A 27,675-nucleotide genomic window follows, 5' to 3' on the forward strand; every position below is an offset into this window, starting at 1 on the left:
TATTACAAATAGAAAAGTAAAAATTTAAAGGATTAAAAAAGTAAATTTTTATATGTATTTTATCCTAATTAAAATATATAGAGAGAGATGGGTGTCTGGAAAAAAGTAAGTATCCAAGAAATGAATTGGTAACCTTCTCTGTGTCTTGTGGGACTGGCATGAGGGGGAAACAGCAGAGCCTGAGCATGGGTGAGGAATGCTCTGGGGGTGGAGAGCGTGTCACAATAAGGGCCTTATTTCTGACTCCTCTCACCCTGCGTTGTCCTCCTCTTGGCTGGCAAGTCCTGAGTCTGGAGCCGAGGACAGGAGTGGTCTCTAGTATCGGGTCTACCCTGGGAAGTGGCTTTGGCCGATGGCAGAGAGAGAGAGAATTGCAGGGGAGTAGGAATGACTCACTCCATATACTGGGGGACAAAATTATGGGAAGGCCCAAGGACTTCCCATCCCTACGCATCAGCCTTAGGATTGAACAGAAAATATCACCAGTGGAGTATTAGAAAAGTGCCCGTAAAAAAGTAAATGTTGATAGCATTGAGTATTGGTGAGGTGTGGACAACTGTCGTATGCTGTGGCTGGGAGTGTAAATTGGTACAGCCATTCTGTGGGCAGTTTCCCAAGATCTATTAAAACTAAAAACAAGCCTGTACCCCCTGACCTAGCAATTCCACTTCTTTTCCCCAGAAAAATAATTGCATCTGTGCCCAGGGAGGCAGTGCAAGGATATTATTCAATGTTGCATTGTTGATTATAGTCAGAGACTGGAAACAACCTAAATATCCAGCAATAGGGAAATGGCTAAATAAAATGTACTATATCCATAGCTGTATATCCATGGATATATTCATATGTCCATGAAATACTGCACTGCACTGAAAAGAATGAAGTACATCTATATATTCTTAGGTATATCTTTAAGACATATTGTTGAGTGAGAAAAGAATGTTGTGGAATCATATGTATACTCTGATGCTGTTAATATATTTTTAAAAATTAAAAGTATGTGCTTTAGGGTATAAGCTATGCTGTTATAATAAAAAGATCCCCAAATAAAAAGGCTTGAATGAAGTAGCTTCTTTCTTTCTCACATAACAGTCTGGAGGGGGGTGTGGTCCAGGGTGAGTGGTGTTCCAGTCATCTGTTGCTGCATAAAACAACAATAATTACATTTTGCTCATGGATTCTGTGAGTCAGCAGTTTACACAGGGCATGGTCTGGATGGCTTGACTGTGCTCTGGTGTCAGAGGCCTTAACTGGGAAGACTTGAATGGCTGGGAGTAACTCACATGCCCGGGGGCTGGATTCATCTGGAAGCTTCTTTACCCCTCTGGTGCCTGAGCTGGAATTACAAGAAGGTTTGTCTTAGTTGGGACTGTTGATCAGGGTGCCTACATGTGACTTCTCTGTGTGGTTAGGGTTTCCACACAGCACAGTGGCCTCAGGGTAGTTGAACTTTTTGTTCCAAGAGCGAGTGTTCCCGCAAGTAAGGTGGAAGGTACATGGCATTCCACACCTTTTTCTCAGAAATTGTATAGTGTCACTTCTGCCGTATTTTATTGGTCAGAACTGCCTATATTTAAGGGGAGGGAACAGAGACCCCCATGTCTCTATGTGAGAAGTAATAAAGGATGGACGATCATGTTTTAAAACCGTCACAGGTGAGAAGCTCTTTCACATGTGGTCACTCAAGATCCAGATTGGTGTGACTGGAGAAGGAACTGTGGGCTTTTCCATTTGCATCATGTAGCTTCCGTCACTGGTTTCGAGGTAACTGGACCCATCGTTGCCATATCCCAGCCTCGGAAAGAGAGAGTGGAGGGCAAGCAGTTCCTTATAAAAATGTGGTTCAGAACTTACACACATCACTTCTGCTTGCATTTGGTTGGCTAACTCATAGTCATCTCATTATACCTAGCTGCAAGGGAGGCTGAGAAACTGGGCAGCCATATGCCCACCTACAATTCAGTGAGGTCCTATTGCTAAAATGAAGCAAAGGAAAATAAGTATTAGGGACAATTAGTTTTTGCAACAGTATGTATTTTTCATGTATGTATTTGTATATATTTATGTGTGTATATATAGAAATAGGTCTATGTAGAATAGAGATATATGGTCACGTGTAGCTTAATGATGGGGATACATTCTGGGAAATGCGTCATTAGGTGATTTCATCGCTGTACAAACATCATAGAGTGTGCTTACACAAACCTAGATGATACAGCCTGCTGCACACCTAGGCTATATTGTACTAACCTTTGGGACCACCGTTGTGTATGTGGTTCGTCACTGACGTGTCATCATGTGGCTCATGACTATAGAGAGATACGTAGGATACAATCTGGAAGAATACCCAGGAAAAGGTCTAGAACAAGCTAGTAACAGTGGTTACTTCTAGGGTAGGGGAGAAGACGGGATAAGGGTGTATTCAAAACTGACTCTAGCCTAGCTGTATTGTTTTAATTTTTAACGAGGATAATGTCTTCACATTTTACTTCTGAAATTAAATATTAATACAAACTGAAGAGGGCCTGGTGAGCCTTTGACTGCTGATCCTGCGGTCTTGGTCCTGTCTCTCTGTGGTGGGACCGAACATCCAAGAGCGTCAGGAGGCGACATGGCCCTTTGCCCTCCAGAAGCCTCAGCTGGCGTTGCCTGGCCTCTCAGTCCAAAGACCCCACCTCCTTGATGGCTGTGTAATCTAGTCGGGGTCTCTGCCCCTGTCCTCCCCATCCAGTTCTGGAGGGTTTCCTTTATTACTGGCAGATATGGGTTGAACATAGAGGGCTGTTTTGGCATTGAAGAATTTGAAAGATTAAAACACAGCCTCTCTTTCACAGATTATTTATTAATTACAGACAGGAAGCCTCTCACTGGACAATGGAGAATGCGGGTGGACACCACCTTTTCTAAACAAAGTTAACGTCACTGCCACCGTATCCTTCCTGATGGGAGTTACTGAGAAGGACACAGCGTTGCTTCAGTGGCATTTCTCCCCCAATTGCATAACCAGAATCCAGTCGTGAAGAAATATCAGATAAACCCAGGTGGAGGGACATTTTCCAAAACAACTGGACTGAGCTCTTTAAAAATGTCGATGTCATGAAAGACAAAGAAAAGTTGAGCAGCTGTTCTAGACTAAAGGAGACTAAAGAGAGAGGAGCAGTAATATGGGCGGGACACTGAGTTGGGTCCAGGATCTGGGGGGAAATTGCCATAAAGGGACAGTCAGCAAAATTTGCATTTGGATGGTATTTGGGGTCATAGTCTTATATTGTATCAAGGTTATATTTTCTGTATTTGATAATTGTCCTGTGGGTATATGAGAGAATGTCATTGTTCTTGGGAAACACACACTAAAATATTTAGGAGCAAAGAAGCATGTTGTCTGCAACTAACTCCCAAATGGTTTAGAACAGGAGGAGGCAAACTTTTTTGGCAAAAAGGCCAAGTAGTGAGGATTCTAGGCTTTGTGGGCCATATGGTCTCTGTCACAACTACTCACTCTGTCTCGTGCCAGAGCAGCCTCAGATGATGTGTAAATGAATGGGCGTGGCTGTGCTCCAATAAGGTTTATTTATGGATACTGAAATTTCAATTTCATATATTTTTCACTTCATGAAGTACTCTTCTTTTGACTTTTTTCAACTGTGCAAAAACCATTTCTAGCTTACTGCCCATACAAATCAGGTGGTCAGATCTGGCTTGTGGGCTGTAGTATAATGATGCCTGATGTAGAAAAAGAACACACACACACACACACACACCCCCACACACACACGGGAGATAAAGCGAATATGGCATAATGCTAACAATTGGGAGATCTGGGTGAAGGGTATAGGGGAGTTCTTTGTACTCGTCTTACAAACCTTCTGCAAGTTTGAAATTATTTAAAAATAAAAAACTAAATAAAAAAGGGGCATGATTTTCCTCTCTGGGGGCCCAGGAAGGAGAGAGTGACGATAGTGTATGGATCCAGGGGACTGAGCCCTCTCACCTGGGGCCCAAGGGAGCCTTGCTCACAGTGTTCCTCACTGTTGCTTTTAATTGTTTTCTATTCACTTCTGTGCCTTCACTTCTTCCTTGTTTTCCTCCTAACCGTCATACCTAGGGACCTCGCTTGGCAGGCATGAGAGTTTAGGCTCTGGCCTCACTGTTTTTGACCATCTTCTTTTTCTCTTCTTCTGCTAAACACGTTTCTCCACCAGCCAAGAAAACAGCCGTTTTCAGTACCCATACCCCATATTGTTTTCTCCAGATTGTGGGTATTTGTCTTACGTGATCAGAACCCTAGAGGGAAGGGCTTGTTCCCCTGCCTATGGCGTTATTTGGGGGAAGTGAGCTATGGCGGCATTGTTGAGAAGTTACTGTATTCCATTCTCCCAGCATTGGGGCGAGGTCTTTTGTAATCCCCCTGGCCTTGTGGCCCTGAATGATTAATTCCAGGAATGAGATAGTGCGTTCATTGATGTAACTGTGTCTGGGGTAGGGAGGGTTGGCTTTAAGGGAAGAGGTATGTCCTTTTCTTAGTTGACTTAGTGAGAGTTCTCTCCATTGCCATGATTAGAAACCCAACTCAGACTGGCCTAAGTGAAAGGGGATTTATTAATTCATCTAGCCAAGAGTACTGGACAGCATTACATTCAGACTTGGTTGGCTCAAAGGGCTGAAAAGATACTATGAGAATTCTGTCTCCTACCATATCTCAGTTCTGTTTTCCTGTTTGGCTTCATTCTTAGGCAGGTTCTTCCCACTCAGCACTGCCAGGGTACACCTTCTACCAGATTAGTAAACCCAGGAGAAAAAGGGCATTTTGAAACAGTATTTCCAGGGGACTTCCCAGGACTGACTCATTGTCCCGATTTGAGCCGTGTGTCTATGTCTGAACCAATCAATTGATAGGAGATTGGAGGATACTGATTGTCAGGCCTGGATCATGTGACTCTCTCTTGGCACGTGGTCTCTCAGCTCTACTCAAACCATCTGGAGTAAGAACTGTTGAGGTGGCCCCTCAGAGACATGTTTGGTTGTTACCATCAGGAAGGGTGGAACCTGGGCAGGAAAAAAACAGCAGGTTCTTCGTTTTTTTTTTTTTTTTTTTTAAGATTTTATTTTTCCTTTTTCTCCCCAAAGCCCCCCGGTACATAGTTGTATATTTTTAGTTGTGGTTCCTTCTAGTTGTGGCATGTGGGATGCCGTCTCAGCATGGCTTGATCAGCAGTGCCATGTCTGTGCCCAGGATCTGAACCGGCGAAACCCTGGGCTGCTGAAGTGGAGCATGTGAACTTAACCACTCGGCCACAGGGCCAGCCCCCAGCAGTTTCTTATTACACAAATTCTATGCCGTGCCGTGCTGCCTCCCCCAGTTCCAGTCCCAATTTTCTAAGCGACGTCTCTGATAGTTTTAGCTGTATTGTCTTAGCTGTCAAATTGTGACTTCTGTAGTCACGACCCCTGACACAAGCAAGCGATGAAAAATGACCTGTTCACATTCTCCCTTACGCCCTGCCCGGACTCCTCCATCCCTCAGGAAACTCACAGGATCTATAAGCAGAAGCTGGAGGAGCTGACCGCGCTCCAGACTTTGTGTAGCAGCTCCATCAACAAGCAGAAGACGCGACTGAAGGACTTGAAGCACACACTTCAGAGGTAGGCGGGGCTGCATCTCCAAGGCTCCACTGGTTTTAAGGGTCAGAAACCCAACTCAAAACTGGCTTGAGCAGAGAATGGAAATTTTAATGGAAAAAGAAAGGAGTAGCTTCAGGTATCACTGGATCCAGGGGTCAGAGGGTGTTTTTAGGAATCTGTTTTCTTCCCTCTAAATTCTGCCTTCCTCTAGATTGGCTTCACTCTCAGGCTGATTGTCCACTCACGGTCACTGACATGGCCACCAGCAGTGCAAGGCTTCTGTCCTTCAGCCTTGCTTCCTGCTGGCTTGGCCACCCTGCAGAATGAGAACTTGTCTTCCAGCACAAGTTCTGGGTGTGATCCTCATTGGCTGGACTTGCTCATGTGCCCATCGGTGAACCAACCACTGAGACTCTAGTTAGGCAAAACTAGGTCATATTCTTAGTGTATGGACTTGGGGGATGGGACAGTCCTGATTGAACCATGGAGGCGGGAAGAGAATGAGAGGTGCTTCCCCAGAGGAAAGTTGTTGTAAGAAGGCCTGCAGGACAGGTAAACAGTATCCTTCTGATGGCTGTGGGAGCTCGTCCCACCGGGGTCTCTGCTGTAGGGGTAGGAAGTCGGGCATCCCTGGTGGGGATCTACCTGGCCTCATGACTTCGTTCCGTTCCTGAGGCCAGGATCACATGTTCACTTCCCGATCCTTATGTCTTCATGGTTTGGGAAGTGCGTTCATCCCCCGTAGGTGAAGGAGTCCAGTGGATGCTGTGACTCTCTAGGCAGGCAGGGAAACTGAGGCTCTAGTGGCTTGTCTCAGATCACTCAGCTGGGCTTCCATTCCAGAGTGCGTGACTCCTGGTCAGTTCTTCCCTTCTCTTGTGGACAGGTTTTGGGAAGGTTACTGATTATACCCCTAACCTTGGCTGACCATTTTGGAAATGGAAGCCCCTTAGTCATGGGGTAGAGTGTGGGTGGTTCCATGTAACGACATTGCCACTCTTGGAAAAGCACATCTTACTGATGGCAAGACTCAAGGGTCTTTTATCTGTCTAGGGTTTTTCATCGTTGGAACTGCTGATAATTCTTTGCTGCAGGGGTCTGCCTTATGCATTGTAGGGTGTTTAGCAGCATCCCTGGCCTCTACCCACTAGATTCCTGGGGAACCCTCCACCCCTGTCATGACAACCAAAATATTCCCAGACATTGCCAAGTGTCCCCACTTGAGAACCACTGCATTAGAAGGTTGACCCATGAGGACCCCTATTCTTCTGAGAGTGTGTCTGCTGACTTGTTTTTCTACTTTTGAGACTTAAGTGAACCAAAGAATAACAATGAGAGCTGACCGGTTTGACTGCTGACACTTTCAAAGCGCCCTCCTGTCTGCCCTGTTAATAATCTTCAGGTTATTCCTTTAGAATAGTGAGAAGGATAGTATTGCTGGGAGATATCCACTGAGCTCGTTCTGTGTGTCAAATATCATTCTAGAGGCGTTACATTTACTCACTTAATCCTCACAACGGTGTTGTCAGTGAAGTGACCTGATGTTATCCCTGTTTTTCAGGGATGGAATGTAAGACAGAGAGGTTAAAGGACATTTGCAAGGTCACAAGGCTAGCAGGGAGCCAGCATCAAACCCAGAGAGCACAGAAGGAGAATTGAGGTTGCGAGAAGCATTGAGAGGGGAAGATGGGAGGGCAGTGCCCAGAGCTCCCAGATTCTCCGTCCAGCCTGAGTAATGCCCCTGCTTCTCCCACGCCCACACCTCTGACCACAGGTATAAGCACCATGCCAGTCGGGAGGAGGCCGAGCTCGTTCAGCAGATGGGCGCCAGCATCAAGGAGCGGCAGAACATCTTCTTCGACATGGAGGCCTACCTGCCCAAGAAGAATGGGTAGGAGCTGGGCGCCTGCCCCTCCCTGTTGGTCTGAGTCACTCCCACCTCCCTGCTGGGGCTTGAGCTTGAGGGGAGAGCGGGGAAGCAAGGGCAGGAAAGAGAAGGAAGCTTCCTTATCTGTCCCTATGAACCCAGGAGGGGACCTCAGCCCCTGCTGCATGGTAGTGACATTCCCGGGAGGGCTTTTGCAAGCAACCAGGTGAAAGATCTGGTTTCCACCTGCCACATGCCTGGTGCCACTTGGGGTGAAGAGGAAAGGTGTTCTCTCCCAAGGGAGCAAACTATTTGTTGAGTGCTTGCTGTATCCTGGCATTGTGCTGGGAGCTTTCTTTTTTCTTTTTTTTTTTTTTGAGGAAGATTAGCCCTGAGCTAACTGCTGCCAATCCTCCTCTTTTTTTCTGAGGAAGGCTGGCCCTGAGCTAACATTCGTGCCCATCCTCCTCCACCTTAGATGTGGGATGCCTACCACAGCATGGCTTGTCAAGCAGTGCCATGTCCGTACCTGGGATCTGAATTGGTGAACCCCGGGCCGCCAAAGCGAAACATGTGCATTTAACCGCTGCGCCACTGGGCCGGCCCTGTGCTGGGAGCTTTCTTGACGTCAGTCATTTTATCCTCAGCAACCTACTGAGTTAGATCCAGGTACCCCCATTCTACAAGGTTCAGAGACATTAGGAAGTATCTTGTGCAGGCAGCTCAGTCCAGGTTTGGCCAAGCTAGGATGTGAACACTGGACATTCTGACTCCAGAGCCCATGTTCTTTCCATCTTCCCCCTTCAGAGAAGTCCCATCTCCTCCCCAAGAGACATCACTGCCACCCAGTTCCAGAGAGAGATCCAGTGTGGGATCATGACCTGATGGGGGCTGCTGAGCACTTCACCTTGACCTTCTTGCCTGGCACTGAGCCAGAGCTTCCTACCAGGAGGCTCGCTAGCCCTCTTACATTTTAAGCCATTCCTCTTGGCTGCTGCTTTTTTGCTGTGTTTGGTTAAAACTCCATGAGTTGGGTGGTGATGATTTTCTACAGAATGAAACAGCATGACCCTCTTTACAGTGTGGCTCGAATCCACTTTCCCAGCCCCGCCCTCCCCAGTCCTCTGTGCATCTTGCAGATGACAAAAAACTCAACTCCAAGTTGCTTAAGAAAAAATAGGGGATTTGTTGGCTCAGGTAATGCGAAAGTCTGGATGTAGCGGTAGGTATGGCTGGATCCTGCTGCTCAAATGATACTGTTAGAATTTGTCTCTGGTTTAGCTTTCTTTTTACTCTTTTCCAGTGTGAGTTTTATTCTTAGGCAGGCTTTCTCTACAAGCAGGCCCCAGCAGCTCTGGGTTTGCATCCTATCTGCTTAGCAATTCTAGTAGAGAAAGCCTTTTTGTTCCTTAGTGGTTCTGGGAAAAGTCCTGGGACTGATTCTCATTGGCCTGGATTGTGTCACATGACCATTATTAACCCAGTCAGGAGAATGCACTGCTTTGATTGACTGAGCCTGGGTCATTTGCCTTCCCCTAGAGCTTAGGGGAAAAAGAGATCCTTTGAAGGGAAATGACACTGCCCTTTCAGGAAGTAGGGACTGTATGCCAGGCAGGAAACATAGGTGTCCTTTCCACACCTCTGCTCCAGTTACACCAGACTAGAAATGCCTCTAGAATCTCCTCACAGCCGCAAAGAAGGCTCTTCCATTCCCTTTTCTCCTCTCAAACTTCTGCTCATCCTTCAAAGCCTAGTTCACATGTCAGCACCTCGGTGAAGGTTTTCCAAACCCTCTCCCTCTGTGGAGTTAGCCCTGAGATCTCACAGCCCTTAATCTGCACCTTTATTAGCGTGTTAGAGCGCAGGCTGTTGTAACAGAAGCCCAACCGTACAGTGAGTGGCTCAAACAAGCGAGAGATTTCTCTCTCTCACACAGCACAGTCCAGGGGTGAGTGGGCCAAGAGTGGTGGGCTCACGAGGTCCTCTAGGGACTCAGGGTCCTTCCAGTTTAGTGCTTCACCACCCTTTGGGGAGTTGCCCGCATCGGCATGGCCAAGGCTGCCTCACACCATCACATTCTCAGGAAGAGGGGAAGAGTCAGGCAGCGGAGGCCAAGCAGATCCCTCTTTACAAAAAATTTTTACCATTTTCTGGTGAAGCCAACATATACATACCCTGTGACCCATAAATTCCACTGCTGGCTATCTACCCAACGGAAGTGAGTGCTTCTGTCCTCCAAAAGACATGGATAAGAATGTTCACAGCAAAGAAGCCAGACACAAAAGGCCACATATTGCATGAGTGTATTTATGTGAAATGTCTGGAATAGGCAAATCCATAGAGACAGGAAGTAGACTAGTGGTTGCCAGGGGGAGGGAGGAATGGGGAGTGACTACTGATCGGTACAGGCTCTCCTTTTGTGGTGATAAAAATGTTCTGGAATTAGGTAATGGTGATGGTTGCACAACGTTGTGAATATACTAGAAACCATTAAATTGTACACTTTAAAAGGGTGATGTTAATGGTATGTGAATTATACCTCTGTTGAAAAAGAGGAATGTTAGGGGGCTGGCCCAGTGGAGTAGCGGTTACATTCAGGCACTCTGCTTCCGTGGCCTGGGGTTCATGGGTTTGGATCCCAGGCACGGACCTGCACAGCACTCATCAAGCCACGCTGTGGAGGTGTCCCACATGCAAAAAGAGGAGGATTGGCAACAGATATTAGCTCAGGGCCAATCTTCCTCACCAAAAAAAGAGAATGTTCACAGCAGCTTTATTCATAATAGCCAAAAACTGAAAACAAGCCCAAGCCCAATATTCATCAATAGTAGAATGAATAAATCAGTTGTAGTATATTCTCTCAATGGAATAATATATGCAACGAAAAGGCAGGAACTGCTGAAGCACAGACAACATGGGTGAATCTCACAGACACAATATTGAGGGAAAGAAGCCAGGCATAAAATATGACACACTGTGTCCATTATGTGAAGTTCAGAAGTAGGCAGAAGTAATCCATGGTGATAGAAAACATAACAGTGGCGACCCTTGGTGGGGGTACTGACTAGGAGGGGACACGAGGCAGCCTCCTGGGGCTGGAAGTGTTTTATTGTTTGATCTGAGTGTTGGCTACATGGATGTGTAAAGATGTAAAAATTCACCATGTTGTATACTTAAAGATCTGTGCACTTATGAACTTTATGCCTTAATTTTAAAAAGAGTTTGTTTTTCTTTTTTTGAGGAAGATTAGCCCTGAGCGAACATCTGCTGCCAATCCTTCACTTTTTTGCTGAGGAAGACTGGCCCTGAGCTACCATCCGTGCCCATCTTCCTCCACTTTATATGTGGGATGCCTTCCACAGCATGGCTTGCCAAGTGGTGCCATGTCTGCACCTGGGATCCGAACTGGCGAACCCCGGGCCACCAAAGCAGAACATGCACACTTAACCACTGAGCCTCCAGGCCAGCCCCAGAAGAGCTCTTTTTAAATTGACCTGGAGATTGAACACTTACCTTTGCCTCATTGGCTAGAACTTAGTCACATGCTCATGTTAGCTGCAAGGGAGACTGGGAAGTTTGGTCTCTAAGCCAGCTAAAATGGGGGAAATGGGTTAGTCGTGACGTCCTCTAGTCATTATTCTCACTTGATGTGAGAATTTTACCGCTGAGCTTTAGCACCCTATTTTCTAATATCCGGTGCTGAGTGTGTGCTTATTAAGTTGGGATATTTTTTGTTGGGGCCCACTCTTGTGGCTGTTAAGGAACACGATGGCCCTCACAGTTCTTTCCTTCCAGGCTCTACTTAAATCTGGTCCTTGGCAATGTGAACGTGACCCTTCTCAGCAACCAGGCCAAGTAAGTATCCCAGACCCCACCTGGCTTTACGGAATCCGGGCATTTGGCTCTTTCAACTCAGGAGAGACAGGACAAGCTAGAATTTTTGCATACGTGAAAAGTCGTTAACAGTTGGGTCTCTGGCTCTTGGTCTTTCTGACACCCACCCCCTCAGTGGGTAGACCTCCTGAGAGAGGTTTCCTTCCTTCATTTACAGAGTCAATATGCTGGGTGGACAGGACTGCCAATTTCTCATGAGAAGTGGCCCCTGCTCCATTCCACGCCTTGTCGCACACATTTCTCCTGGGAAGCAGGCAGTCCTGTCCACCCGAAATCTGACACTTTCAGGGGAAGTGGGGCTGTGGCATTTCTGCTGCAGTTGCTGGTTGCGGGAGGAGACACTATCTCTGCCCCCTGCCCATCCCATCACAGGCCGGGAGCCCTAAACTGGGAGTCCATGGCAATGTTTACACACTGACCTTCTTTCCCTAATTGATCATCACCATTAATTCAAGGCCAGGTCTCTCCTTTAGTGGGATTGGCAGGTCCTTGTGGGGTGTGGGTGGTGGTAGGTCAAGGATCTGATGGGGCTGAGGGTCCCGCCCCCAGATGGGATATAGTTATGTTACTATAACTATAGTAATAGTTATGGGGGGGTGTCTGTCACTACAGATTTGCCTACAAGGACGAATATGAGAAGTTCAAGCTCTACCTGACCATCATCCTGCTCCTGGGGGCTGTGATGTGTCGATTTGTTCTTCACTACAGGTAACGGGGGCTGTGATGGTGTGTGTGGGCGTGCAGGGGGGAAGGGGCCACGAGGGAGTATCCAGGATCTCTCCTATGTCTGGATCATTTGGTATGACAAGGTGTAGGTAGAGAAGGGCCATTTCTCATGAGAAATAGCAGTCCTGTCCACCCTACGTCCATCCAACAAATATCTAGTAAACAGCTGTTGGAGAAGCCTTATAACATAGTGGTTAAGAAAGCGCTCAATGGCATACCCATGCAGTGAAATTTGTGATTTAGCCATAGACAGGAGTGAAGCACTGACACGTGCTACAGCGTGGACGAACCTTGAAAACATTCTGCGAAGTGAAAGAAGTTAGTCACGAAAGGCCACATATTCCGTTCATATGAAATGTCCAGAACTGGCAAATCCATAGAGACAGAAAATAGATTAGTGGTTACCAGGGGCTGAGGGAGGGGAAATGAGTAACTGCTAATGGGTATGGGGTTTCTTTTGGAGTGATGAGAATATTCTAGAACTAGGTCGTGATAGAGGCATAACTGTGAATATACTAGAAACTACTGAATTGTGTACTTTAAAAGGCTGAATTTTATGGTATGTGAATTATACGTCAATTACAAAGAGAGAAAGAGAAAGAGAAAGAGGGGAAGAAGAAAAGAAAGAAAGATCACAGACTGTCTGGGTTGAATCCTGGCTTGGAGACTAACTGGCTGTTACCGTGGGCAGGTTCCCTCTGGGAGCCTCAGTCTCCCCATCGGGAAGACGAGGTGACACCAGTGCCTGTCTTACAGGGTTGTCGTGACGACTCGGTGTTAACACTGTATGTGGGGGGCTCTGCCCAGCACCTGGCACCCCGTAGTGTGGTTGAGAGCGTCAGCTGCTGCTGTTTGAGTGGGATGGGGGTGTGCCGCTCTGAGAGGCTGAGGCCACTGGGCTGAAGGTGCACTGCTCCCGGGGGGTTTCGTTTCTCCCCCAGGTCCTGGGTTTTCTGCCCCGAGGGGAGGCGGCCAAGTACAACTTGGGCATTTGGCCCTCGTATCAGGGATTTGTTTCCTGACAGGCGCTTGGCTGGGAGTCCAGTTGCTGGTCTGGCCACTTGAATGTCCAAACAAAGGCTCTTTTAGGCCCTGGGCCCGTGCCTGCCTGCCACCTCGGGCCTGGGCCGTTTCCCCGGAGGGCAAAGGCTGCACACGTCAGTAATGCCTGCTCACACGCCCTTCTGGAAGCGGGTAGAAGTTCTTGGTGTACAACCAGCGTCCCTTGCGCTGGGACCTCTGGGGCCCTCAGGGGCAAACCTGTGGTGTGTTGTCCAGTTCTGGGACCCACTGAGGGAAGACTTCCATTTCCTCTCGGCCCTTTCTGTATTCATTTCCTGGGGCTGTCTTAACAAAGCACCACAAACTGGGCAGCTTGAAACAACAGAAAGCTATTTCATCACAGTTCTGGTGGGCACCTGGAGTTCAGTGCTGCTGGAGAACGGGGGGACAGCATGGGACATGCCTCAGTTATCCCAGCTGAGGGGCGAGGGAGTGGGGGTGTCCATCCTCTAACTGCTGTCGCTCAGGGGAGTGGAGGACTGCTCCCAGACGGTGTTAATTCCCTCACTCTCCTGATCTGCCTCTGCTGCCAGCAGCGTGATCGGGGGGCCTGAGAAAGCCCCCGGGCATGCTGGGAATTGCAGGTTGTGGCTGTCAGAAGTGGTGTAGATGGGCATGGTTGTGCTAAGTGTGTCTGCCACAAGAACCAGTCCTGTAGGGTTGTTAGAGGATCCAGAAAGATCGTCCATGTAAAATGCCTGCAAGCTTGCAAGTTCCCAATAAGTAGTGCTGGCCTAGCGTGGCAGGCTGAATAATGGTCCCCAAAGATGGGCACTTTCTAATCCCCATAACCTGCGAATATGTCCCCTAATGTGGCAAAGGTCTTTGCAGATGGATTAAGTTAAGGATCTGGAGATGGGGGATTGTCCTGGGTTATCCAGGTGGCCCAGTGCCATCACAAGGGTCCTTATAAGAGGGAGGCAGGAGGGTCAGAGTCAGAGAATGAAATGTGATGACAGAAGCAGAGGTCAGAGTGATGTGGGGCCACAAGACAAGGAATGTGGGCGGCCTCTAAAAGCTGGAAAAGGCAAGGAATGGGTTCTCCCCTGGAGGCTCCCAGGGGAATGCAGCCCTGCCGACCCGTTTCAGACTTCAGACCTCCGGCACTGTAAGAGAATAAACGTGTTGCTTTAGGTCACTACGTTTGTGGTCATTTATTACAGCAGCAACCAGAAACTCACATACTTCAGCCAAGCAGGTTGAGGCGGGCACCTCAAGCATATCCCTGAAGTGCCAGAGCCATAAAACTTTATTTTCATTCTTCTTTTTACTGATAAGATACAGGAAAGGACTGGTGAAAATATCCTGCTAACCACAGTGGGCTCCTGGGCCTGTCTCCTGCTTGGAGGTGAGGTCAGAAGTCAGCGTGTATGTGCCCTGCACTGGGGGGGGCCATCCCCTCCCCCCCGTGTCCTGGTCAGGTCATGTGGGCCTCTGATTTCCTCGGAGTCGGGCATCTGAGACTCAGTGCTCGGACTCTGGACACTGTGGGGCTTCCAGATTATGACGGGGAACACAGAAAGCTTGTTCAGAGGTGCGGCCTGGCGGAAGGTGCTGGTACTCTCCCCATTTACAGACAGGGACCCGACAGCCCTGGAGAATCGCTAACTCGTCCGTGCTCTCCGAGCCGGGATTGGAACTCAGGCCCTGTGTTTGCAGGTCTGTTCCTCCTCCTCCTGAGACTGCCTCTGCTGGCGATGGTTCAGTGGGACTCGGGGCTGAGAGTCCGTCATCTGTGACCGCACAGCTTAAAAGACGCTTCCCATCCTCTTCTGTTATTGTTGAAGTTGCATCCTCCAGTTTCCCTCTCAGGGCCGTTAGAGCTGAGGAGGAGGAGGATCTCCCAGTTCAGGGAGGGAAATGGCGCAGATGGGGCGTGTTCTCCCTGCCCTGAGCAGATGGGCAGCACCCCGTGCAGTCATTTCTGTTCCCCTGCTGGATGCATCTGTCTGACACTGGGAGGTGCAGAGGCGCTTGCCATTGGGGTTGAAGACAGAGCCTTTGTCGAGGTCTTGTCAGTCAGAGAGAGTCAGCGGCCAGGGAGCCCTCTGAGGGGCTGTCTGTCGCAGGCTCTTCCCCAGGATCCTTCACCCAGGAATGCTCATGTAGGGGGTCAGCCTTCCCATCTTACAGACAGCAGAGCTGAGGCCAGGCAGGTCTCTGACAAGGTCACACACAGCGTGTCCACTGGCTCTCCACTCTGACCAGGGCACAACACAGCTCCAGCTGCCCGGTTCTGCCCACCTTGAAGGCCTGCTCTGCCCAGCTCCAGGCTGTGGTCCCTGTAGAGGAGGCTGGGAGTTCTTGAGTTCGTCTTACAGACGATTCAGGCTGTCTGAAGAATTTCTTTGTATGTGCAACAAGGTTTACAGATGGTTTAAGGGGGCAGAGGGAATTTACATCTTGACACCACAGACAGTTTAAAATAGAATATTAGGTTCCCTGCGTAAAGTCGTTCTGTCACCATGCCACCAGAAATGTCACATCAGACAGTAAGAATTTAGAAGGGAGAGAGGCTGTCGTGGATCATGGGCTGAGTGATCCGGGAAGGAGAGGAATCCTCAGCCAGAGCCTTTAGGGCAGGGAGAATTCCTGTAGAAAGGTGAGGAGGGGACAGGCACTCTGGGTGGAGGCGAGGCTCCGTCTGCCTTCCTGGGGGTCATGGGGGTTTCCGGAGGCACGCTGCGGTGGGCAGCCCGTGCACGTCCTGGTTTGCTGTTCTGTTGCTGTGTGGGTGGGTCAGCCATCCCTGGTTCTCATCCGTGCTCCCCTCCTTGGGGCTGTTTCTCCTCGCCAGGGTGACAGATGAAGTCTTTAACTTCCTGCTGGTGTGGTATTACTGCACCCTGACCATTCGGGAGAGTATTCTCATCAGCAACGGCTCCAGGTAATTGGGGGCCTGGCTTAGTGGAGGGTGTAGGGGGAGCCAAAGGGAAAGCCGTCATGGATTCTCAGCCTGCATTCGCTTCCTCCTCGGGGGAGTCTGTGACCACTCAGACCCAGGGAGGGGGAAAACTGTGTCTGCTGCTGCTGCAGTGTCACTTGCTATGGTCAGTTTCTTGCTTACAAGGAACCCTAACTCAACTGGACTTAACAGGAAATTTATTTTCTCCCGTCAAGGACCAGCTACATTGGGCTGACTTCAGGTGAGGCTTAAGCCAGGTGCTCAGACATTGTCATCAGGACCCAGTTTCTCTCCATCTCTCACCTCTGCCTTCTCCTGTGTTGTCTTTATTCTCAGGCTCCATGTAGGCGCACCCAGCAGCTCCAGGTTCACGTCTTTATTTCTAGCATTCCCAGCAAAATAGAGCACAGTCCTTTCTTCCAAGAGTGTCACTGGGTTTCCCTGGCACTCACTGGATCATGTGCCTATCTATGAACCAATCACTGTGGCCAGAGAATGCGTGGCTGTGATTGGTCAGGCGTGAGCCCTGTGCCCACCCTTACACTGTTAGAAGTCTAGAGGCTGAGTCTCAGGAGGGGAGTGCTTCCCCAGAGGAAAACTGGGGTACTATCACTGGAAAGAGGAGTGGATGCTGGTGACAAGAGTGGATGGTCCCGCACTGGGAGATGGGGAGGAGGGTAGACAGATGCTGTGGGTCTTGGGGCAAACTTGCCTTGTCACAGAGCTGGTGCTTGGGAGAAGGAGGCCAGGCTGGGAGTGGAGATTCCTGAGTTCTAGTACCAGTGCTGTCACTCAGCAGCTTTGTGACCCCGGACAAGTCATGTCCCCTTTTTGGGCTGTTTAAGAGTCCCATGGGGGAGTGATTGTGCCCCAGTGTTGCTGAGTGAATCTGGGCACGATTGGGGCACCCCTTATTCCCCAATCTCTGAAGGCGTCCAAGTGCAAGGAGCCCCACTATTTTCTCTCAGTTTCCTTTCTGCCCCGCCTGTCTCTGAGCTGAGACTCTCAGGACCCTGTTAAGATCCACGACTTGCCACCTGGAGGACCCATTTTCTGAAGGTCTGATTCCTTTCTGGTGTGTCCGTTTTAATCTCTATGTGCCATTCCTGTCCCTGTTCTTTCCTGGAACAACAGTAACAACCTCCCAACTCCTCCCCACTTCCTCCCTCCTGGGGTTTGCTAAGGAGTGGCTAGGAACTGTATTTAAGATTGGGGGCATCTGCCAAAGCCCCAAGTAATTTGCCACCTTCTCACTTTTCTGCCCAGTGGTCTCTTATGGCAGATCCTTGCCCTGCCGGGCCTTACCCTGAACATAGAGCCGAGAGGTAAGGACCGGGGAGCAGCGGTTTGTAGGTACGCAGCCCTGTAGCATGTAGCTCTTTAGAAAAGATCAGTGTTTCTCAAACTGCACTTGCTTTTGTCCTATCCATGCCTTTTGGGCCATGTCCATGTATCACCTAGATGATAATTTTCTCACATTTTAAATCAACCCTCTCCTTTTTTTTTTCACTTAAATATTAATTTATTTTAAATGGAAACTTTATTTCACTATCATACATGGAAACCAGCATCAATTGCAGGAAAGAGGAAGTCGTGTAAAAATATCTTTTTGTTTTCATTGTCTAAATTATTGAAGTCAGTCATTCTTGCTTCCTGTAGGCTCTGTGCCCGAGGCCTGCTCTCTCTCTTGTGTGTGTGTACATGTGTGTAAAAAGGGAGTTTAGCAGATCTTGAGAGGCGTTAAAGAGGTACTAGCATCTCGCCAAGACACTCTCCCTGACTTAATCAGGAGATGGAAAGAGAACTGAAAAGATGGCTTCTCGCCATGATTCAGTGTCATCTATAGACTGTTATGCTCGAAGATCATCTAAAACCTTGTGATACGCGCCCCATGCTTTGGGAAACACTGAGGTAGAGGATCTTACCAAGTAAATAACATCCATAGCTTTCCTTAATTTTAGTGAATAGTATCTTTCTGCTTTTGGGTATGGCCGGAGGGAGCCAGTGGAGTATATAGTGGGGAAATGGGGCCAGAGTGATTGGCAAGGCTTCCTTGTCACTAATTTTCTTCCCATACCCATGGGCTGTCAGTCTTGCAGTTTCACCCTTCTGATGGGCTCATATCAAGAGTGTTCAGGGGCATGCTACGTCTCTAACAGTCACTAACACTTGAGTACGAGTTAGTCTTGTCAGCTCTTTTTCTAGTATGACAAGCTGTGGATGGAGGGGTTACCAGAGAGAAGGGAGCAGGACTGAGTGGAGGTCCCTGCGAGTGCGGCATACCAGGAAAATGGGAAGGGGCACAAAGGAGGAAGAAATGGCATTCCATGCCGTGCCTCGTTTGCCTAACCCTTTAGCAGGGGCTGTTCTGGGGCCTCCTTTAAGCTCATGCTCTGATGGCACAGCAGGAAGGGTTGTCTCTGAGCTTGTAATGCAAAGCTTTGCGTGTGGGTCTGCTCTATCCACCCCTCTCCCTGGCATTCATCACGCATTTATTTTGAGCATCTCCTAGGTGCCAGACACTGAGCTGGAGACTCCAAGATAACCCATACTCTGTGCCTTTTGGGAGCACTCAGAGTTTTTTTTAAAAGACCCATTCATGGCCAATATGGTTCAGGAATCTCGAGTTGTAATGGCACTGTTCCCCCAAGCCTGCCTCTCCACTCTGGCCTGGGGCGGGGGTTTGGATGTGCTGGTGGTGCGGAGGCTGGAATGGATGAGGTGGGCTCGTACAGGTGCCTCATCTTCTGGAATGACTACAGGAGTTGTGGCCAATTTGTGGGAGGGGGCACAGCAGGTGGGCCCAATCTGAGTAACTAAAACTTGTGACTCATCCTCGAAATCTGTTGGATATCTAGCCTCCATCCTCCCCCAGCTCCTTCTCGGAGCTGCTTTCTCCTGGGGGCGGGCAGGGGAGGTGCCTTTGAGGTTTTCCCTCACACTTGGCCCTTACCAGGAGTAGCTGAGAAACCATTCCAAGAGAGCACATGAGGAGGAGGAGGGAGGGGTCTGGATTGGGGTGAAATCCACCCTTCTCTTCTCTGAAGCATCCCAGGGCCAGCTCAGGGTTGGCATCCAGTAAACACTCCATGGTCTTTGTAGAAACAAATGGCACCCAGGCTCGGCACTGAGGGAAGGTCCCTGAGGCTGTACCAGCGGTCTAAAGACAGCTGGTGCTGAGCTCTAGGGGCTTCCTGGAGCCTTGCTGCCCGGTTGTGGTCTGGCTGAGCCCCCTTCCTTCTGTTCCCCATTACCTGAGGCCTGAATTAGGGGTGTGGTCAGGGAAGCAGGCCTAGAGAGGTGGGGTATGGAGGAACTCCCCGCTTTGGTTTGTGTCTGACTCCTCCCATGTGAGATGTAGCTCATTAGCTCAGTGCAGTAAGTAAATCGGCTTCCCTTGCAAATTTCGCAAATAAGGGAAAACCACCCAAGAGGAGTGAACGTGAAGGGGGAGAGCCGTCCTGATGGCCTAGTGGTTAAAGTTCCATGCACTCCCTGCTTTGGCAGCTGGGGTTCGTTTCCTGGCTGTGGAACCACACCGCCCATCTGTTAGGCCATGCCATGGCAGTGGGTCACAAAGAACTAGAAGGACTTACAGCTAGGATATACAACCCTGTACTGGGACTTTGGGGGAAAAAAACACCCCAAAAACGTGAAGGGGGAGCATATAAATAGTTCAAGGAGGTGAAAAGGGCTCAAACAATGTTAACAACCCTGCTTCCTTTCCCTAGTCTATTGTCCCTTGTGCTGGCTCCCAGCCCTCGGTCCAGCATCCTACCTAATCAGCACTCCCAGAGGAGCAAGCTCCTTTCCTCCACTGAGCCAGCTGCAATCTTGAGAGGGACTTCTCATTGGCTAGGCTCAGGTCACATGCTCATCCCTGAGACAATCACTGGCTGGAGGGATGCAGAGCCGTGATTGGCTGAGTCTGAGTCATGTGCCCAGTTAAATTCCTCAGCTCCACCCCAACTACCTAGACTTGAGTGTGGGGGTGAGGTGGTTCCCCCAAAGAAAGCTGAGGCCCGGACCAGAATGGGAGTGATTGACAGACAGGCAAAACAGCAGATGTCTCCCACAGTTAGTTCTGGGCCAGAATGAATAATGAATCAGAGATCATGTTGGCATTCTTGGCGAGCCGGCCCTCAGGTTCCTGGCTCTAACCAGACTTTATAGGGGCCTTCCCTGGGATACACAGGTGTAGGGGTGACAAGCAAGGGAGGGAGCCTCAGTGTGGAGGCCGTTCCCCCAACTGCCCAGAGGGACCCGGAGCTCAAAGCCAGAAGCAGCCTGGGGTTGAACAATGGCTGGTACACATATCTGTGGACACACTGCAAACATGACTAAGGTGTCCTGAAGGGAGGGCCCTCGTCTCCCTGGGCACAATCCCCAGATACCAGGACATGCTGTCCCTACGTTCTGGCCACATGTGCACCACTCTTCCTGCAGCCTCCACTGTCTGCTCATTTAGAAAGCCCACAAGTCCTTGCAAGCTTCATCTCTGTAGCAAAATGGGCCCAGAGAATGACCACTAATTGGTGCAGTTTTCTTTTTGGGGTGATAAAAATGTCCTAAAACTGATTGTGGTCATGGTTCCAAAAACTGTGAATGTAGTAAAAACCACTGACTCGTATACTTTATTTTTTTATTTTATTTTATTTTTCTTTTCTGCTTTATCTCCCCAAACCGCCGCTGCTCCCTCCCCCCGCCCCGGTACGTAGTTGTATATCTTAGTTGCAGGTCCTTCTAGTTGTGGGAAGACTCGTATACTTTAAATGGGTGAATGGTATGGTATCTGAATTATATCACAATAAAACTGTTATATAAATACACACACAAGCACAAAACCAGTCCAGAGCCCTGGGGTGTGCAGATGGATGATGATGCTGTGCTGGGGAAGAAGCAATTTCTAGCTCCCTGGTGCTGCTGAGCTGTTTATTGGCGGCATCTGTTAGAGATGGGCTCTGGGCATGGTGAGCAGAGAAATTCAAAGCTGCTGCTCGGCCACGCTTCTTGCCCAGACCCTGTGTCTGGCTCTGCCGCCCCCACGAAGGGAGAGGGCATTTCTCGGGGGAGCTTTGTGGAGCAGGACGTGGGAGCGTGGGGCTTGCGTGTGGCTTTGCAGAGAACCAGGGGGTTCCAGAGAGGCTTCTTGGGCTCAAGCTGAAAGTCTGAGGATGGGGCCAACTGCCTTTTCTGTCAGAAAATTAGAGCCAGGGGTTTTCGTAGATTCTGATGGACAAGACAGGGACTTGGGGAGGGAGAGACTGGGACAAAGAAGCAGGTGGATATCTTGTCTTGTGAACTTACATGGCACCTGCAACAATCTCCTGTCACCTCTGTGCTGGTGGCAACCAGACCAGCTGCTGCTTGCACCAGCCGCACCTCCTGGATGTCATTCATTTCAACATTGATTGAGTGCCTACTGTTTACCGGCTGCTGTTAGTGCTAGGAATAAAGAGCCACCTACAGCCTTGTCTCTCACCATGACCCTTGAAGTGCCCCCAGGCCATTGTGTGCACAGCTAAGTTATGCCCAGAACTATTGTAGGGCTTCAAAGAGAAGAAGAGAGGAGTAAGATCCAGTCTCTGCTCTTATGATGTCTATATTCTGGTTGGGAGGTTTTAAGACTGCTCAAAATTGCTTATTAGGACAATGCAAATTAAAACCTCAATGACACACCAATTTTCACCTAATAAGATGGGAAGAAATTTGAAAATCTTGTCAGGCGTTTGTGCAGGTTTGAGGAACCAGATATTCTCCGCTACTGCTGCTAGAAGTTTAAGTTGGATAGCAGTCTTGGAGGGCGATTTGACAAGTAGCCATGCATACATCCTCTGACCTGGCCAGCCTACTTCTCGGTAGGCACCACAGAGAAACATTGTCATTGCCCTTAGGGACATCCACAAGGATGTCATGGCAGCATTAGAGGATGATAGTGACAGTTGAGGGACAGCCAAGTAGACTGTGGCGGAGCTGCATCCTGAGATGTCATGTGGCATTTAAGAAGCCAGTGACAGGTCTGCAGGTACTGGCCTGGGAGTCAAGACATGAAAGCAAGTTGCAGGACGATTTTAGTTAAAAAGTCTAACCCAGCGCTCATGCCCCGAGCCAGCAGACCCTCGGGCTCCTCCTTTTGTGAGCGGCAGCACCTTGGACCGCATCTCCCCATTTGGCTGCCGCCCCAGTCCTTTCTCGAGAGAGTTCTGGAGGGCGAGGGTTTCCTACTACTCCCACGTGGAAACTGCAGGCGTCCCAGTCTTTGAGAAGAAGCTCGCTGCTCCCGGGCTGCATTTGGCAAAGCAGATCATTGCCAGATAGACTCAGTTGTATTGAGGTAACTGAGCTCCAGAGAGGGGCCGGGGAAGGGCAGCAGAGGCCAGAGGCAGACCCGGGGACTTTGACGGGAAAAGGTTTGAGGGGCCAGCTTCATCCTAGGCTGCCACTGACACAGAGGAGGAAGTGACAGCCAGGCTCCTTCCCCCACTGTGGAGAGCTGGGAGCTGAGGGAGCTCTGGGTTCTGACAGCAGAGTCCCCACAGCTTCTGGACTGGACGGATGAAGTCGAGGGCTGGGCAAGGACCTGCTGTAGACGGCAGGTGCAGGTGCGCCTAGGGCATCGGGCTCCCGGGAGAAGCTGTGTCTGGGATGGTGTGAGCGCCTGCCGTTGCAGCCTGTCGTTTCTCTGTATCTGTGTGGGGTAACGTAGGTAGCTACAGCTGTGTGGAAATGTGTGCGTGTGTTCTGTGTTTATTCAACACACTTACTGAGCGCCTGCTCTGAGCCAGGTGTCACAGATACATGGATGAACAACACAGACAAGATCCTTGCTCTTCTGGAGTTTACATTTGAGTGGGGAAGGGGGTTTAGAAAACAAACAAGAAAAACAAGAATTTCAGATAGTTGTAAGCACCATGATGAAAATGAAACAGGGTAATTGTGATCCAAAGTGGGGCTGGCTGTTTTAGTTAAGGTGGTCAGGGAAGGCATCTTGGAGGAGGTGACAGTTGGTCCGAAGCTTGAATTCGGACCAGGAGCCAGGCAGCCAAGTGTTGGAGCAGAGAGAATGGCAAGTAGGGGAGCCCTGCTGGTCTGCCCTGGCTGTCATGAGAAAATACCAGACTCGGGGCTTAAACAACAGAAATTCATTCTCACAGTTCTGGAGACTAGAAGTCCAAGATCAAGGTGCCTGCAGCATTGGTTTCTCCTGAGGCCTCTCCTTGGCTTGCAGATGGCCACACTGTCTTCACACGGCCTTTTCTCTGAGCATGCGCACCCCCTGTGTCTCTTCCTCTAGTAAATCCTCTTGGACTAGAGCCCATCCTTATGACCTCATTTAACCTTAATCACCTCTTTGAAGGCCCCGTCTCCAAATACAGTCACATTCTAGGGTACTGGGGGTTAGGGTTTCAACATAGGAGTTTGAGGGGCACACAGTTCAGCCCATAACAGGCCCTGAGGTACAGTGTGCTTGAGGGGTTCAAGGAGAAGAGGACAGGGAGGCGGGGCCTGGACTTGTGGAGAGCTTAGGGATGTGTTCTGAGGGTTGCGGGAAGCCACTGGAGGCCCAATTGCTTCTGTGGGTCTCGTGGCCAATCTGTGAGTGGTTCCTGTGTGATTCTGCATCTCTGTGGGGCAGAGAGAAGGCAGTCATGGCTTGTATCTATTTCGTGGCTGTTTCTGGGCCCCAGAGCAGCCCCCTCCCACGTAGGCTAGGGAGCCAGCAGGCGCCTGCGTTTCTCTCTCCGCCTGAGCTCCTTTTCCTTTTGTTCTCTCTGAGAATTAAAGGCTGGTGGGTGTCTCACCACTACGTGTCCACGTTCCTGTCTGGAGTGATGTTGACCTGGTGAGTGTCTCCTACCATGCCCTGAGGGCCTCCGCTCACCCTCCTCAGGAAGGGAGCCGGTAAATGGGGGCTGGTGGTGGGCGAGGGGGCCCAGGTTGGAGGGGGGCAAGGGGCTTTCAGGTCAAGAAGGAAAATGTGAGCTTACAACCGGGCTGTGGGGACCACCCCCAAACCAGCTGGCTGGTTTTCTGGGGAATGTCCCATCCACCTGCTGGCTGGAGCAGAGGTGAGAGGGAGCAGGGCTGGACGGATGAGGCTCCGGCACCAAAGGGGAGGAAGGGAGATGGAGGGAGGGGCACTGGGCGGGAACTTGGGCTTCAGGCTGACTGCCTGGGCTCCCCTGGTTCTGAGACGGACTTAAAGCACTGATGGAAATGACCTGGTCCAGCCCAGGGACACTGGTGATAAAGAAGGGCAGAAATCAGGGACCTCGGTTTAATTTTAAAACCTTTTCCTCTCGGATGGAACAGAGACGGGTGGGGATGAGTGTCTGATTTCAAGCTGTCTCACCTTTGCCTCTCCCCACTTCTCTGCAGGCCTAACGGACTAATTTATCAGAAGTTTCGCAATCAGTTTTTAGCATTTTCCATTTTTCAGAGTGAGTGTCTCTTGCCCAGATTCCGGGGAGGGGGCACGGTTTCCTGTGGCTTTCACTGAGGGAGGACCCTGTAGCCCTGTGTGAGGGGCGTGTCTTGCGTGGAAGGGAAACAAGACTGGGGGAGGTCCCTGGGCAGCCTGGGGCAGGGGAGTGTCCCAGAAATCCAGAAGAGAGCTCTCCCTGCCAGAGCATCTCCATCCTACCCTGCAGCCTGGGAGAGGGAGGCCTGACCCACCCCCACCCCCTGTAGCTCCTGTCGCCTCCTTTCCCCTCCCTGAAACTTATCCAATTGCAGCCTTCTAGAACTGAGTGGTGGTGGGGGCACTAACTTTGTTTTCCTCAAAATGGAAATATACATTCTTTTTCTCACTTAAGAATAGCCCTGGATTTATATCCAATGAACTGGGCGCAGGGGTCACCTCTGGGAAGGGGAGCCTGGATGGTTGGGGACGGGGACAGAGGGAGTTTTACTTTTTACTGAGTACCTGTTTGTTCCCTTTGAATTTTATGCGACGTGTATGTTACCTGTTCAAAAAGTATGATTTAGTTTTTAAATAAAACCCTGCTTCCAAATGCAAATATATAAAGCTGAGAATGAAAACTGTGTATAATCCCACCCTTAGGGATGATCACTGTTAATAGATCTATGTCCTTTCAGATGTTTTTATTCATAAATGCGTATCTCTGTATGTACTGCATTATGTATAGTCCACAAATGTGGGATCCCTCTGCACATACAGCTTTGCTTATAACCTAGTTTTTTTTTTTTTTAAACAATTTATCATGGGTATTTTTCCATGTCAATACACAGAATTCTACTTCCTCATTTTTAATGACTACAAAGTTCCCCATTGTATGAAACTATCTTTTGCGTGTCTTGGCATTGCACGCAGCTCCCAGCATGGCGCTGCCATCCCAGCAAGCATCTATTGAGTGCCTACTGCATGCCTAGGAAAGCTCCAGAAGTTTCTAGTCTAGTTGGGTCCTCAGATAACCTGAGCTCTCTTTGTATTCTGGTTAAGGGATAAAGCGGGTTCAGTCTGAAGTATGTGCACGGTGCGCATGCGATCATGTGTGTAGTTGCTAGGGGTGGGGGTGGAGTTGCACCCAGGGTGCCCCCTGCAGGCAGTGAAGACCCGGGGCTTGCTGTGGAGGTGTTGCCCAGTCCTCCAGGTCCTGAGCTGGGCGCTGTGCTCCCCCTGCAGGCTGTGTCCAGTTCCTGCAATATTATTACCAGAGGGGCTGCCTCTACCGGCTGCGGGCCCTGGGGGAGAGGAATCACCTGGACCTCACGGTGGGTACGTAGCCCTGGCTGGGGTGTAGGGGCAAGCCCCTGACCCCTCCCTGCTCCCCTAGACCTTGCCTTTCACTCCCCACTGGGAGCCCCTGCCAGTAAGAGCATAGAAAGACTGACCACACGCAAAGCCGGGGCTGCTGGCCTCTGCCAGAGTTGCTTTTCCTAATTCATCGCGGATTCTGTTTCAGCTGACGAGCATGAGGCCAGCTGCGTGCCAGGCCCTTGATGCTGATTTCTCTCTTATCTTTTTTGAAGAATGTCCATTTTCGGTCTGTTTTATAATATATGTAATATTAGCTTAGTGTTGCACATACAAAATTTATGTATGATATGTCTACATGTAAATGTGTATGAACATATACATGTATGCACCTTGGGAGTGTATGCTGAGCTTTTTTAACTCGTAGAGGTGGGTGCTTAAAAAAGCTCGGAGACCCCTCATCTAAACTCTCGGGGGAAACTTCTTAATAGAACTCTGCTATCTTTTAAGATGGTCCTTTCCATTGAATTACTCTGCAAAGTAGGTCCTATTTTGTCAAGGCTCGATTACAATGATTCATGCGAAAGCCTATGTAAATTAAAGAAATTATTAAAAAACAGTGCCTGGACATGAACGTTCTGTAGGTATTGTTGAGCTCACTTAGTTCCTGGTGACTTGAGGCGTGAGAGCAGTCAGGCCTGGCCACAGCTGTTCTGCCCGCTCTCTGGGTTATTTTCACAGCGAGTGCTCACCCACCTATAAGAGGGGAGGGCTGTCCCCCCCCCTCGGGTGTGTTTGTGCCTGACTACTCTCAGGGTGACTGGCATGGCTGGGCAGGGGGCACTTGGCGTGGCCGTGGGGGCAGCCGAACCCCCTCACCTGGCCCCTTCCTCCCTCCCTCCCTCCCTCCTCTCCACAGAAGGATTCCAGTCCTGGATGTGGCGGGGCCTCACCTTCCTTCTGCCTTTCCTGTTCTGTGGCCACGTGAGTCCCCCTGGAGTTTGTGGGTATCCCCTGCTCTGGGCTGACCCCCGGGGACAGAGGTCTTCAGGCCTCTCCCTCATTCACCAGCCATCCCCCAGTTGGGCCCCACGGGGTCCTAGGGCTAGGACGGCCCCTGGTTCCAGGGGTGCCAAAGGCAGAAGCCAGAACTGGCCCTCAGCACCAGCATGCCCAACCCCAGGCCCTCAGACCTGCTGTGGCCTAGGGTGCCCCTGATTCATTTGGGAGGTTTGTCAGTGTGTCAGGGAAGTTGATACCAGAAGCTCCAGGGCCTGGTCCATCTCCCGGGCTTTCCCTCGGGGGTCTCCAGGGGAACTGGGTCAGTGAGCAGCGCCTGCCTCCCCTCTCGCAGTTCTGGCAGCTCTACAATGCCGTCACGTTGTTTGAGCTCTCCAGCCACGAGGAATGCAAAGAATGGCAGGTATGGGGTGTGCGTGCGCGTGTGCCTGTGCATATGTGTGTGTAGTCGGGGTCCTGGGGAAGGGTGGGCCGGCTTGGGGAGAATTCTTTCCTCCACCACTCCCCTCACCTCCCTCCGTGGGGGCCCTGCTACTCAGAGCTCCCTGCTACTGGGGCCGGGGAGCCTCTCACTGGTCTGAGAATCCCAAGGAGGTTCACCCCATCGAATGCTACTGGGAGCTGCAGAAGGAGCCCCCCAGGACCCTTCCTGACCCTGAGGACTCTCCCCCTTCACCCAGTTGGCCCAGAGCTCTGCCATCTGCGGGCAAACCCTGCAGTTTTTGGGTAGCTGGCGCTAAGGGGGTTGTGAGTCCGGGGGGCAGGGTGGGCACTCAGTGAGGGGGCCGATGGGAGCCCGCACAGCCTCTTCCGTCTTTGCCCTCTTCTCTCTGCCCTGCCTTCCCGGCCCCTGGCACTGCC

At 50.1% G+C, this 27,675-nt stretch overlaps 1 protein-coding gene across 5 annotated transcripts in view; it reads left to right on the plus strand.

The window, feature by feature from the left end:
• TMEM120B (transmembrane protein 120B) overlaps window positions 1-27,675 on the plus strand; it is a 42,116-nt gene that overhangs the window by 10,484 nt on the left and 3,957 nt on the right. For 2 of the 5 annotated variants that reach the window (XR_011420838.1, XM_001496221.6), the window contains exons 2-11: window positions 5,525-5,643; window positions 7,397-7,513; window positions 11,285-11,344; window positions 11,996-12,091; window positions 15,969-16,058; window positions 23,854-23,919; window positions 24,456-24,517; window positions 25,723-25,815; window positions 26,714-26,778; window positions 27,149-27,217. Coding sequence is in view for 3 of the 5 variants with exons in the window: in XM_001496221.6 (XP_001496271.1) it covers window positions 5,525-5,643; window positions 7,397-7,513; window positions 11,285-11,344; window positions 11,996-12,091; window positions 15,969-16,058; window positions 23,854-23,919; window positions 24,456-24,517; window positions 25,723-25,815; window positions 26,714-26,778; window positions 27,149-27,217 (837 nt within the window). In the remaining 2 variants the exon portion in view is untranslated. The remainder of the gene's footprint in view (window positions 1-5,524; window positions 5,644-7,396; window positions 7,514-11,284; window positions 11,345-11,995; window positions 12,092-15,968; window positions 16,059-23,853; window positions 23,920-24,455; window positions 24,518-25,722; window positions 25,816-26,713; window positions 26,779-27,148; window positions 27,218-27,675) is intronic. The other 3 variants (XR_011420839.1, XM_005612612.4, XM_023647203.2) reach the window with 2 other exon arrangements.

Source organism: Equus caballus, chromosome 8 (genome assembly GCF_041296265.1).
Source record: "Equus caballus isolate H_3958 breed thoroughbred chromosome 8, TB-T2T, whole genome shotgun sequence".
Lineage (NCBI taxonomy): Eukaryota > Metazoa > Chordata > Mammalia > Perissodactyla > Equidae > Equus > Equus caballus.